The 13640-nt window shown below is 37.8% G+C and overlaps 2 protein-coding genes across 2 annotated transcripts in view; both read right to left on the bottom strand.

The window, feature by feature from the left end:
- Nucleotides 1–1594: 1594 nt before the first annotated feature.
- On the bottom strand, nucleotides 1595–1972 carry LOC148940049 (uncharacterized). Its single transcript, XM_089106060.1, has one exon. The coding sequence runs from the start codon at nucleotides 1970–1972 to the stop codon at nucleotides 1595–1597; it is 378 nt and encodes a 125-aa protein (XP_088962186.1).
- A 2417-nt stretch (nucleotides 1973–4389) lies between these two features.
- LOC148940050 (alpha-mannosidase 2C1-like) overlaps nucleotides 4390–13640 on the bottom strand; it is a 129907-nt gene continuing 120656 nt past the window's right edge. Inside the window, exons 23-24 of the mRNA XM_089106061.1 lie at nucleotides 10305–10472; nucleotides 4390–4643 (exon numbers count right to left, since the gene is read on the bottom strand). Of these exons, the coding sequence (XP_088962187.1) occupies nucleotides 4490–4643; nucleotides 10305–10472 (322 nt within the window). The 3' untranslated portion in view covers nucleotides 4390–4489. The remainder of the gene's footprint in view (nucleotides 4644–10304; nucleotides 10473–13640) is intronic.

Genomic DNA, 13640 nt, shown 5'->3' on the forward strand with positions numbered 1-13640 from the left:
CAAGAGCTTTAATGAAGTTTCTACCTTAGTATGGTACACCAGATAAGCACATTAAATTAATCAATGCTATTTACGAGAATAATATTGCTGCGGCTAAGATACGAAGTCGTAATGGATCCAGTATGAAATCAAGAATTAAGCAGGGTTGTGTCCTATTTCCGTTTACGGGAATTTATTCGGACTCTACCGCGAGGAACACAGCAGACTGCGGGAGAGCATGCTATTGGAGGGGAAACTAAAATTCTCCTACACGTAGATTATACAAACAATTTTAGTGTCCTAGTGTGATGTGTCCTTGAGTGATGAATATACTAGTAGAATTAGTGAATTTCTAGAGAATTTGAGAGCCCCGGGCACGATAATAGGTTTCAAAGTAACGTTAAGAAGACTAATTCACTCAGACTAGTAATAAATGAAGATGAAAAAGTGACGTTAGGTAACGAAAAAATTGATAAAATAGATAGTTTTACTTACCTGGATAGTTTTATTAGAAAATTGGTGGATGAGGTCAAAATGCGAAAACTAGAATAGCCAATGACAAGGGTGTTTTTCCACTTCGAAAATGTTTGGAGAAAAGGAAAATAGGTCTGCGAAATAATATTAGAATATTAGAAGCCAGGGTAATCACAGCTCTCATGTATGGCTCTAAAACGTGGGCATTTTGAAAGGTAGAGGAAGATTTGTTAACTTTTTTCAAGAGGAATTGTCTAAAGATAGTTTTAGGTGCACGTTTGGCTGACTGTATATCAAACAATAAATTGTATAGAAAGCGTAGTTCGATCCCACTTTCTACGGCTATAATGAAAAAACGTTAAGAAGGCTAGGCCACGTTTAACAGATGAAAGATTGCCAATGATTTCACTTTTCGACCACTCGTCTGGGACTATACAAAATTAGGTTGTCCCTAGATGGGGTGGGAATGACCATAGGAAAGAATTGAAATGAAACTACAAATTCATGGAAGGGATAATGAGTGAAGCTTTGATTAGATTGAGGTAAAGGAGGAGCGTGCACAGCCGCGTTGGTTTCAGGATGTTTGGTGCTCCAGTAAGTTGTTACTAGCAGTACTAGAGAGTTTAAGAGAGAACCTTACCTTAGATCCGCCTGTGTCGCCAGAGGCACTCATGGCATCCACGAGACTTCGCTCATATTTTCTTAATTGGGCAGCTGCGTATATATCTTCCCAATCGGGTTGAAGAGAAGCATGAATACTGCGCAGATCAGACTGATATGTTCGTCGCAAAGTGTTCCGAGGTCTTCCCCCTCTACGACTTCCGTTTGGGTGCCAATGTAAAGTGGCTTTTGGGATCTGAGTGTTCTGCATTCGGAGAACATGGCCCAAGTATCTCTACCTCTGAGCTCTAATAATATCAGTCATCAGAGGCTGGTTGGCAAGCATGCGGACTTTTTCATTTGTGATTCTGTCTGACCAATGAACATTTAAAACTCTTCGAAGACAGTTGTTCTCGAATGCAAGGATTCTCTTCCCCTGTTGTTGATTCAAACTCCAGGTTTCGGCTTCGTAAAAGAGGACCGGAATGACGTTGCTGTTGAACAGGCTGAACTTCAGCCGGGTCGAGTCATTGTTCGAATTCTATATGCGCTTGATTCTATTGAAGGCGGCATTCGCCTGACCTATTCTGGTCATTATTTCTTTGGATGTTGATCCCGTATTCTCCACTATGCTTCCAGGGTACCTGAATTCCACGACCTGTTCAATTTCCTCATTTCCACATCTGATAGGAAGTGAGGAATCAGTAGTCGCCAATGTTTTGGTTTTGCTCGAAATTGTTATCAGGCCAAGCTGTCTTGCTTTTTCGCTGACCCTGTTTAGAAGCTCTTGCAGACGTTGCTTGCACGACTGTAGCATTGTAATGTCATCTGCAAAGTCTAGGTCACCAACTGTCACTTCGGCAAAAAGTTTGATACCATCGGTCGCGGAATTGCGGAGAATAAAGTCATTGATTATCATGAAAAGTAACGGCGACAGTACACAGCCTTGTTTGAAAGTATCGAACGTTTTTCAGAGGAAAAATGGATTTAACTTAAATAAAGCAGAGACAAACGTACTAAAAACTTATTAAAAACAAAAGCAACAATAAACAGTAAGAAATCAAAAGAAAATTTCGACTCCACATCCAGGAGCCTCTATCAACGGAAAAAAAGGAAAAAGAGAAAAGACAAAAATTAGTTAATCATCTAAAGAAAAAGACAAAGAACAACACAAACGAGTGAAAAAAAAAGACAAAGCAAACAAATAAAACTCACATCTTAACAAAACTTCCAAAATACGGCAAAACTGTAATCACAGAAATATTCTGAATTTTTTTTAATTAATGCTTTGTTGTTGCTTTTGTTTTTAGTACATTTGTCACTGCTGCATTTAAATTAAACTGATTTTTCTCTCTTAAACTCTCGTAAAAGGAAAAGCAGCGTGGTCTAAGAAATTATTTACTAGTAGTACTATAATTAGCATAAGAACCACCAAAATTAGTTCCCAATTCTGAGTCATTGACATATTACAAAACACAAAAAGAAAACGATACGACCACAATATTTAACATGTGCATACGCCTTATGCACCACCTTCCTGATGATTGCAAAATTGTTGATGTTAACACTTCAGAACAAAACGTTGGGCGTTCAAATTGCAAACTCTATCGAATCAGGATGAGATCTTAGCCATTTTGACATAGTTTTAAGGTAAGACGCATTTGAGTTTGATACATAACAGTGGTGGATCCAGGGGGATCGCGGGCTCCCCTAACACCCTCATTCAGCGCCCTCATTCCTTGTTTTTTCCTTTTTTTACTCTTTCTTAAGAATAAATTTGTCAATTTGCCCAACTATTGGCACCTTTGTCACATTGACCTCCCTCCCAAGATTTTGCTCTAGATCCACCACTGATACAGAATTTCCCTTTTTTTTAATTGACTGAGCTATTTCACAAGAAAAACTCAGTATTTAATTCTGGTACCATCCCACTAAAACGTTGAAGGTGTTAAAGATAACATTGAGCATTGAAATTCTCCAATCTTATAGGAAGAAGAGCAGCCTAATAATAGAAAAACATGCAGGTTATTTAAAGGAAAAAATGGGGATATCATTAATGTCCGTTTAAGCACAATATTTTTCAAGCCCAGTTTATGACCACTTCAATTCTAGCAAACGAATGGAAAAGCATTGTAGCAAGCTGGTTTTATAATAGCAGAAAGAAGTACAATCCAAAAATACCGTAACCAGAACAACTCTAGAATAACAGAGAAAATTAATGTCTAAAAATGTGTTAGGTACAGCCTGCTTAAAATTATATGCTGTCATGCTTTCAAAGCATTATATTAGTTTTCCTTAGTATACCGACATTTAAAACCATAGACCCAATTTGTAACAAATTTCGAATTTATTGTTTTACGGAATTAGCAATCTAGGTCCCGAGTTTTGAAGTCAAAGGGTCCCACCCAAATGAAACCCAACTTTAGCTTAACCGTTTAATTCATGTGTTTCGAACATTTTTCAAATTTCTGAAGATGCATAACTATGTGGACTTTAAATTACGTCAAATAAACAGCGGAAACTAAATACGGAAACTTTTTTTGCCAAATTTACGATTTGTCTGATTTGTACCGTTACCATTATTCAAACCGACCCCCTTCTCTCTCTTCTTACTTAAACAGAGCACACCCTAAACTATTACATGAATTTACACAAGACGTCCATGTTTCATCGAATGATGCGGCCTTGCCACTTGTCCATTATTTTTTTCATAAGAAGAAAACTCGAAAACCCATTAAGTAATGAAACTATAGTATCTGACAGCCTATAATTCAGCAAAACCCCCATGATTATATTGAGATGGCGCATTAGGCATAGGTGCTGTTTTCCATATTTAAGTTTTTCTCAGAAACTTTCAAACAGAAAAATTATGCGAAATAGGCGTTAAACAGTTGCCATAGAACGCGGATGTCAAAGAAGCCCCAAAAGTCCCTACATAACCTGTTAAAACTTTATGAACTAGGAGGCTTAACTGACATTTTTTTTTAGACAAAATCAAGTACAAGCTTCCTATGTGTTCCCGTCATTCTCACCTCCATATAGTAGCTTATTGTTTTGTGAGCTATACTTAGCATTTCTGATACATTTGTATAAGAAAATGAAATGGGATACAAGTACATTGTTCTGCCAAAATATCGAACAAACAATAATCGAATTATTTTTCGTCGCTACTGAGGAGACCATGGGAAAACTGCAAATGGAGATTAAAATCAACATTGATTAGGAGCAACACTGCTATCTCAAGAAGCCAACTTTAATTACTGCAGATATACTGATTGCACCTACAATAAATTCCTTCTCCAATTACTTTCTATTCGAAAGAAAAAAAGAACAAAATTATGCTTCAAGCTATCTAATAAAAAGAAAAAAGATCACAAAATTTGGAAGGTTTCCCAACAATTCTGGAATTCACGATTCCCAGCAATCAGCAAACATATCAATGCAACAGAAAAGATCTTATCTCAAAAGGCGCAAAAGGTACTTCAAAGTATCTCTCATTTCCATCCTCGTGGAGCTCAATAGGTTTATCAATGGAGTCTTCAAGTCCGTTACAAACTTCATAAGTTTCAAATGGCAAAGTCGTCGCAATCCTGGAAAGATAAGTCCCATTCATGAATTACGAAAAAATAATGAAAAAAAAACTCACATAAAATGTGTAAAATGTGTCACATAACATGTATATATATATATATATATATATATATATATATATATATATATATATATATATATATATATATTATTTGTGTAAAATAAATAGGGGGATTTTGAACTAAATCAGAACACACTATGCGCATCAAGATTGTCAAAATGGAGTATCAGCAATATCCGAGGAACGGCTTACTGTATTCAGTTGAAACGTTAAGGGGATGTTAAGGGGGATGTTGAACTAATAGAAAAGCAATATGTGTATGCTGCTACTATTATTACTATTAATGATACTATCACTAGTGCTACTACTACAACTGCTACTTCTGCGACTATTACTAATAGTACTACTGAAGCTAAGGGTATGAAGGTGAAACTTCGGGGAACGTGGGGACGGAGCATGTTGAACTAAATCGAAACGCTCCATGGGCAATATCAGAGGCAACGCTATAGCGTTGCCTATAGTAAAGGCCATACGGCTCCAATGTTTTATTATAATTTTTTTTTCCGAGAGGCACTTCATATGGAAGGGGTCTTCGAATAAACTTCAAAGGGGGCTCCTTCGATTGGAAATCGAGAGTTCTAGTGCTCTTTTAAAGAGTCAAAAGTGATCGGAAGGCAACTAGCCCCCCCCCACGCCCTTCTTTTGCCAAATACATCCGATAAAAATTTTGAGATAAACATTTTTTTAAAAATAGTTCAAAGATCACATAACAAAAACTCCAGTGTCGACACAAGCCCCCAGGGCCCGGAGGCAGTCGTTGTAAGTTATGCCCTGGGGGCATATATGGTTCTTATGGAAAGAATGCTCGTATAAACTTCAGAGAGCTCATTTGATCGGAAATTGAAAGTTCTAGTTCACTTTACATTCCCCAAATGCATCCGATGACAATTTTGAGATAGCCATTTTGTAAAAAATATCTCAAAAGTAAGATAACAAAAACTCAGGTGTCGACACAACCCCCCAAGGCCAGGGGGTAGGCGTTGTAAGTTATGACCTTGGGGCATATATGGTTCTTCTGGAAGGAATGCTCGTATAAAATTCAGAGGGTACATTTGATTGGAAATTGAATGTTCTAGTTCTCTTTTTAAGAGACAAGAGATCGGAGGGTAACCAGCCCCCCCCACACCCTTTTTTACCCAAATGCATCCGATAAAAATTTTGAGAGAGGCATTTTGTTAAAAATAGTTCAGAGATCACATAACAAAAGCTGCTGTGTCGACACAACCCCCCAGGGCCCGGGGACAGGCGTTGTAAGCTATGCCCTAGGAGCATATATGGTTTTATGGAAGGGATGCTCGTATAAACTTCAAAGACGAGTCATTTGGTTGGAGTTTGAAAGTTCTAGTTCACTTTTTAAGAGTCAAAAGAGATCAGAGGGTAACCAGCCCCCCCCCACTCCCTCTTCTCCCCGAATGCATCCGATAAAAATTTTAGATATTCATTTTGTGAAAAATAGTTCAAATATCATATAACAAAAACTCCGGTGCCAACACAACCCCCCAGGGCCCGGGGGCAGGCGTTTGAAGTTATGCCCTGGGGGCATATATGGTTCTTATGGAACGGATGCTCGTATAAACTTCAAAGAGGGCTCATTTGGTTGGAAATTGAAAGTTCTAGTTCACTTTTTAAGAGTCAAAAGAGGTCGGAGGGAAACTAGCCCCCCCTCCACGCCCTTTTTTCCTCAAACCCATCCGATAAGAACTTTGAGATAGTCATTTTGTTAAAAATAGTTCAAAGCTCGGATAAGAAAAACTTCGGTGTCGATACAACCATCCAGGGCCCAGGGGCAGGCGCTGTAAGTTATGCCCTGAGGGTATGCATGGTTCTAATGAAAGGAATGGTCGTATAAACTTCATAGAGGGTTCATTTAATTTCAGAGACAGTTCATTTGATTGGAAATTAAAAGTTCTAGTTCACTTTCTCAGAGTCAAAAGAGGTCGGAGGGCAGTTAGCCCCTCCCCCACCTCGCCTTTTTCTTCCCTAAACCCATCCGATATTAAAACTCCGGGTCGACACAACCCCCTAGGGGCCGGCGACAGGCGTTGTAAGTTATACCCTGGGGGCATATATGGTTCTTATAGAAGGGATGATCGTATAGACCTCACAGACGGCTCATTTGATTAAAAATGAAAAGTTCTAGTTCACTTTTAAAAAGTCAAAAGATATCGGAGTGCAACTAGCCCCCCCCCCCCCCCCCCCCCCACGTCCTTTTTTCCCCAAACCCATCCGATAAATTTTTTTAGATAGCCATTTCGTTAAAAAAAAAAGTTCAAAAGTCAAAAAAGAAAAACTCCTGTGTCAACGCAACCCCCAGGGCTCGGGGCAGGCATTGTAAGTAATGCTCTGGGTGCATATATTGTTCTTATGGAAGGAGTGCTCGTATAAACTTCTGAGAAGGCTCATTTGATTGGAAACTGAAAGTTCTCGTTCACTTTTCAAGAGTCAAAAGAGATCGGAGGGCAACTAGCCCCCCTCCAAGCCCTATTTTCCTCAAACTCATCCGATAAGAACTTTGAGAGAGCCAATTTTTTCAAAATGGTTCAAAGATCATATAACAAAACTCTGGGGTCAACTAAATCTTTCATGGCCCGGGGTAGGCGTTGTATGCTATACCCGGAGGGATATATAGCTGTTATGGAAGGGATGCTCGTACAAACTTCCGACACGGCTCATTTGATTGCAAGTCATGCCCTGGGAGCAAATATGGTTCTTATGGAAGGGATGCTCGTATAAACTTCAGAGAGGGTTCATTTGAATGGAAATTCCTAGTTCAATTTATAAGAGTCAAAAGAGATCGGAGGGCCCCTAGCCCCCCGCACACCCTTTTTTCCTCAAACCCATCCGATACAAATTTTGAGATAGCCATTTTTTTAATAGTTCAAATGTCAAATAACAAAAATCTGGTGTCGACATAACCCCCAAGGGCCGGGGCGGCAGGCATTTTAAGTTATGTCCTGGGGCCGTATATGGTTCTTATGAAAGAGATGCACGCATAAACTTCAGAGGGCTCATTTGTTTGGAAATTAAAAGTTCTAGTTTACTTTCTCAGAGCCAAAAGAGATCGGAGGGCAACTAGCCTCTCCCCCCTTCACGTTTTTACTTCCCCAAACCCATCCGATAAAAATTTTGTGATGGCTATTTTATTAAAGATAGTTCAGCAATCAGATTTAAAGACTCTAAGGTCACCACAAACCCCCAAGGCCCGGGGACAGGCGTTGTAAGTTATGCTCTGGGGCATATATGGTTCTTATAAAAAAGATGATCGTGTAAACTTCAGAGACAGCTGTTTTGATTGAAAATGGAAAGTTCTAGTCCACTTTTCAAGAGTCGAAAGAGATTGAAGGGGAATTACCCCCCCCCCCCCCACACCCTTTTTCCCCAAACCCATCCGATAAAAATTTTGAGATAACCATTTTGTTGAAAATAGTTCAAACATCAGGTAATCAAAACTCCAAGGTTGACACAAACCCATTTTATTACTTTAATTTAGTTTCTCTGATGCCAGTTTTGACACTTTGATGACCATTTGATTTTTTTAAAAAAGTTTGATTTTGAAATAAGGAATTTTTAAAACTTGAAGCTTTTTGCAATCAAAAACGAGTAAAAATTAATTAAAAAAAAAACTTTCCGAAAAAGAAGTTTTTCAAAGAAAATTAAAAGCCATTTAAACTTAAGGTCAGCAGATACAAATACCTGTTCAGATTCCAACTTAAGGCGACCAGAAATTACTATTAAAGAATAAGTGAAACCCAAAACGAACAGAAACTAAATAAAGACTCATAGCAAAAACAAAATACAACAAGTAATAATATACTACTACTACAAGTAACAACTCACCGCAGCACCAAGCCGCCCGATACCAACACAGCTACGCACACTCCTCCTCCATACCAATCTATTCAAAGCCTCCCACCCTCCCAGGAAGTTCCCATTTCCTTAAATTTTCCTTTATGACATCCTCTCACCACGGACGACCTGCTTTTCGTTTAGCCCTATACGGTTGGCCGAAAAGAACAATCTTTGGTAATCTGCCATCCTTCATCCGCAAAACGTGCCCTTGCCACCTCAGCCTGTCTTTCATTGTAGCCCTAGAGAGCGGTATTGAACCACATTTTTCGTACAGCATATTGTTTAAAATACCGTCAGTCAGCCGGGTCCTCAGAAAAATTCTTAAGCAATTTCTATAGAAAACATGTAGCAAATCTTCATCCGCTTTTCGAAGGGCCCATGCTTCAAAACCATATTTGACTACTGTCATCACTGCAGCTTCTAATATTCTAATCTTGATTTGCAGACTTATCTTCTTATTCTTCCAAAAATTTTTTAACTGTGAAAAAACACCCAGAGCTTCGGCTATTTTACTTTTAACATCTTCACTGCTCCCACCATCTTTACTAATAATACTACCAAGGTAAGTGAAGCTGCCCACCAAATCAATCTTTTCATCACCCAACATCACCTTTTCATCTTCACTTATTCCTAGCCTTAGTGACTTAGTCTTCTTAACATTAATTTTCAAACCTATTCTAGCACCCTGAACTCGAAAAACCTCTAAAAGTCAATTCATTTTGCTCACACTTTCCTCTATGATGCTTAAATCATCAGCATAATCTAAGTCCAGGAGACTTTTTCCTCCCCATTTAATTCAATGGTCTCCCATTGCCTCTCCTGTGCTCCTTAAGACAAAGTCCATCAAAATATTCCATATAAAGAGGGATAGAACAAAACCTGCTTAACTTCTGATTTAGTACAAAACGAGCTGCTAACCTCATTTCCTACCTTAACCGCAGCAGTGTTATTCTCGTACATAACACTATCGCTTTAATGTGACGCAGTAGGTTTTAGACTTTTACAGTGAGAGAAGGAGGCGATACCCAAACTCTTGTTTGTAGTGATTTTGTTCGTTTCAAGCTTGATATGCATATTCAATTCAAGTTTCACTCGTTTTAATATTTATTTATTCATTTACAATAGTATCTATTATATATTTGATTCATTCATTTTTTATTTAATTTCTGTTTGTTTTAAGTTTCATTCATACTTCAATAGCAAAATGTTTTTTTTTTTTCGTTTAAGCTTTATTTTTATATTCAATTTAAGCATTACTCTCTTTAAGATCTATTTATTCATTTATAGTGCTACTTTTTGTATGTTTTTTGCTATGAGTGTTTATTTAATTTCTGTTCGTTCTGGGTTTCATTTATTCTTTAATAGTAATTTCTGGTCGTTTTGAGTTTGAGTTTTAAAAAGGATTTGTATCTGCTGATCTTAAGTTTAAAATGACCTTTACTTTTCCTTGAAAAGCTTCTTTTTCGGAAAGTTTTTTTTTTTAATTAATCTGCGAAAAGGACAAGGGGAGTGCTTTTTATATGATTAACAAATTCGTAAAACATTGACTCCCCCCTCCATGCAAGTAACATTTGACCTCTAGCCCCATTTCTCAAAAGAGAACTTATTCGGAGTGAAAAAATCTCTCCACACTTTATCCAAAGCTGGATTTTTGATCTCAACCGTAAGTTCTTACTTGTGGACCCCTTTACAGCTCAGCTTGTGGTTCAACAGCTAATCGTAACGAATTCCTCACAACTGTAATAATTACCTTGCAAAAGCTCGAATTCCATGGGCTTCATACAGTCGTAAAATAACGTATGGAGCGTCCTCTGATCTTTTTCGACTCTTCTCTGCTAGCTTCACAGCTTCAAGGACAATAGTTACAACCTCTTGGTCTGTTTCAATGAAAAACCACTGTTGACTTTTCAGAGTTGACCTGGAAAGGATATTAAATTTAGGAAGTGAAACTCACACTGTATTAGAGATTCATGTTATATACTACAAGTAGAAAATACGACGACAGAAAAAAGATGGTCTCCAACATGTAAGTCGATAAAATTAGACCGGTAAAACTACACTGTTCATGCCTAAAATTTGTCGTTTTGCTAATGATAGAATAACTAATGTTGCAATACCAAGAACGGTAATTTTAACGAAATCTAAATGGACCTTTGGCGAAAAGGTCAAGAATTAGTCCCTTCAACAGGAGTTAGGATACAAAAGGTCTTATATTAAACAAAGCACATGTTATAATAGAACAAAGGCCGTGATAAAAAACGGTTTTGAATGGAAAGGTAAAATCCCCTAGGCTAAGATCACGCGGATGATTTGAGCATTCTAGCTAAAATATTTGCAAAAAGAATCATTTTTCACGGGTTTTGAGAGTTCGTGGTCCGAAAACCTAAGGAAAAGGCTAAGAAAAAATTACATTAGAAAACAATACACGATGAAAAAGTAATACCAGGGTATGTTTTATTGATGGGTTAGCACACCCGATAAATCAATTAGTAAATGCTCTTTAGTGCCGCAATAGCACCAAGCTAGCGGCGGACGTCACAAAACAAGAAGATGTAACCCAAAATAAAATGAAATAAAAATGAAGTATCGAAACTTTACACAGCATTATTTCTAGGCGTTTATCATTGTAGTGCTTCACAAAGTCCGGAACAAAGGGCATAAGACACCGTTCTGACCCCTTTTGGAGCGGAGGAAAAGGAATGGGCAGGGCAAAATGAGACTGCAGTTCGTGTTTTTAGTCGACTGGTATGTGGTTCTTGAAAATCCAGTAAAATTTTGCGATAGACATCAAAGTTTAGGCATTTCCCCCCCCCCCCCCCAAAAATGAATCGTAAAATGATGGAGCCTTTCAGATAGCTTCTTTAAGCTGAGTGTCTACAGGCTGTCTTCAGAGGAAGTGCAATTTACCCAAAGCATTATTTGGCACGTCCACTTCTTATTTTCAAGCTTTTCGATTTGGATGGCAGTTAAACCTTGGTGCTACACGGGAGAAGCATATTCTGTTTGTGATCGGAAACCCATATAGTAAAGACTGTGCATAATGGAAACACGAATGTTAATGCGATCCAGGTATGCAAATGATTTTTGACAGATGGAAGCTTTTTGGAGGATAAGCTCTATATGTGAATCCCATTTCAGGTTGCTTTAGGGAATTACTGCTAAGATTTGTATTTCATCTTTAGATGTAAGTCCGACGTCTTATTGGGACTCCATTGTGATTTTTAAGAAGGTACCACGTAGAATATAAAAAGCATTATCAGTAAAGATTATAGACGCACTGGAGTTATAAGAAGTGAAGTAGCCAAGGAGCAGGTTTTTTTTCAGCTAAAACGGTTTCAAGAAAGATTAATATTAGTCTTAGAACTAAAATTAGGATACTAGAAGTCATGGTAATGACCACTTTGAAAGGCAGACTAAGCAGATATGCAACGCGTTTTCCAGAGAAATAATTTAAAGATAGTTTCAAGAACTTGTTTGAGCGAACATACATCAAACATTAAACTATACAAAAATGTGGCTTCAATCCTACTTTCCAGAGCTACAATAAAAAATGATAAGTTCGTTAGTTCCAGTTATAAGGAAATGGATGACAGGTAAAAAAAAAAATCTTCCTTTGTGACAATCCATCTGGGCCAAACAAAAAGCAGGAAGCCCTCCAATAGGGTAGAAAAAGGTTATAAGAAAAGGTATTAAATGTGTAGTGATCTTGTCAGAAAAGAGTAAACTGTGACCTTCAAAACAAGGTCGGTGGAGAAGGTACGTCTGAAACTTAGATGGCTTCAGAGGGCTTGGTTCTGCAACTAGTTGTTAGCAGTTGTAATAGCAAGTGAAACTGTTTTTCAAATTGAGCTTTATAGCCCATACTAATAACTTCAACATGGTCGATTAATGGCTTCAATCTATCATTCCCTGTCTTATTTGGCCCACAAAATACATGGAAGTTTCTTTTTTTTTCTTTTTTTTTTAATATTTTGCCTTTAAGTTTGTATTGTCTCAAAAAATAGTTTGAAATCGGAGCTTTTGACATCAAATTTTTATTTATAGTATCTAGTCGAATATAAAAGCTTTAATTTTTCACGGGCATCTTACTTGACTAACTTTTAATAGACTAGAACAAGGCAAGTGACATAATATCCGGTTTTATTTTTAGTGGAGAACCTGTAGCTAAGGTTGAGAACTTGCTTCTTCATCTTTCTTCTATCCTCGAGTCTCTCTTGGACTCACACGTTGTGTACAATGAGGATATATTTTTCCACGACCAAAAGGCACACTACTACCACCACCAGCCCCTACCAAAAATAATAAAGAAGCAGACCAAGAATATTCCCAGGAATCAAGAGAGATTAGATATCCATTAGAACCTCAATGAGAGCTATGATATTTAGGTGTTAAAACGTGGTCTTTTAGGCATATACCCCCCCCCCCTAAAAACTGACCCACCGTCCCTCCTTCATAATATTTGATACGTACTTACATATCACTGCGTATAACTTTATAAATCATGAAGTAAATCAGTTTAATCAAATAAAGCTTCAAAATAAATGTCAAAAACATTATCCTGTGAAAACAAGGGAGGTATCAACAAGCAGCGCCCTTATTCAGGCTTAGTCTTAAGGAAGAAAAAATGAGAGATCAACTCCAACCCCCCACTTACCCATACCTCTGTCTATATTTATCTTAAGGATCATGAAGAGTTAGATGATTTGGGCATTGAAACGCGGTATTTTAGGCGTTTTTCACCCCTCCCCCTCTCCACTTATCCTTCATAAGAGCAGATCCGCATTTATGCATAACTAAGCAAAATTTCATGAAATCTAGTGAATCAACAAAGTTAAAAGAAACATATATCCGTATTAACCATCTATCTTGTATCGATTACGTGACTTTTCAGGAACGAATGTGCTACCCCGCGGCATTACTTCCTCTGCAAATGGGGAGTTCCATATATAGTTTTTGACACTTTTAATCGGTTGACTATCTCAGAATTTGCAACCGATAGCAACTTGGTCCTCTTTGGGGCAAAATTATAGTTTGGGGTCCCAAAATGGCAGAAAACGCCACTTTCCCTTAGCACAACCTTTTTGGT

Source organism: Artemia sp. Qi Xiang Cuo, chromosome 20, assembly GCF_049724085.1.
Source record: "Artemia sp. Qi Xiang Cuo chromosome 20, ASM4972408v1, whole genome shotgun sequence".
Taxonomy (NCBI): domain Eukaryota; kingdom Metazoa; phylum Arthropoda; class Branchiopoda; order Anostraca; family Artemiidae; genus Artemia; species Artemia sp. Qi Xiang Cuo.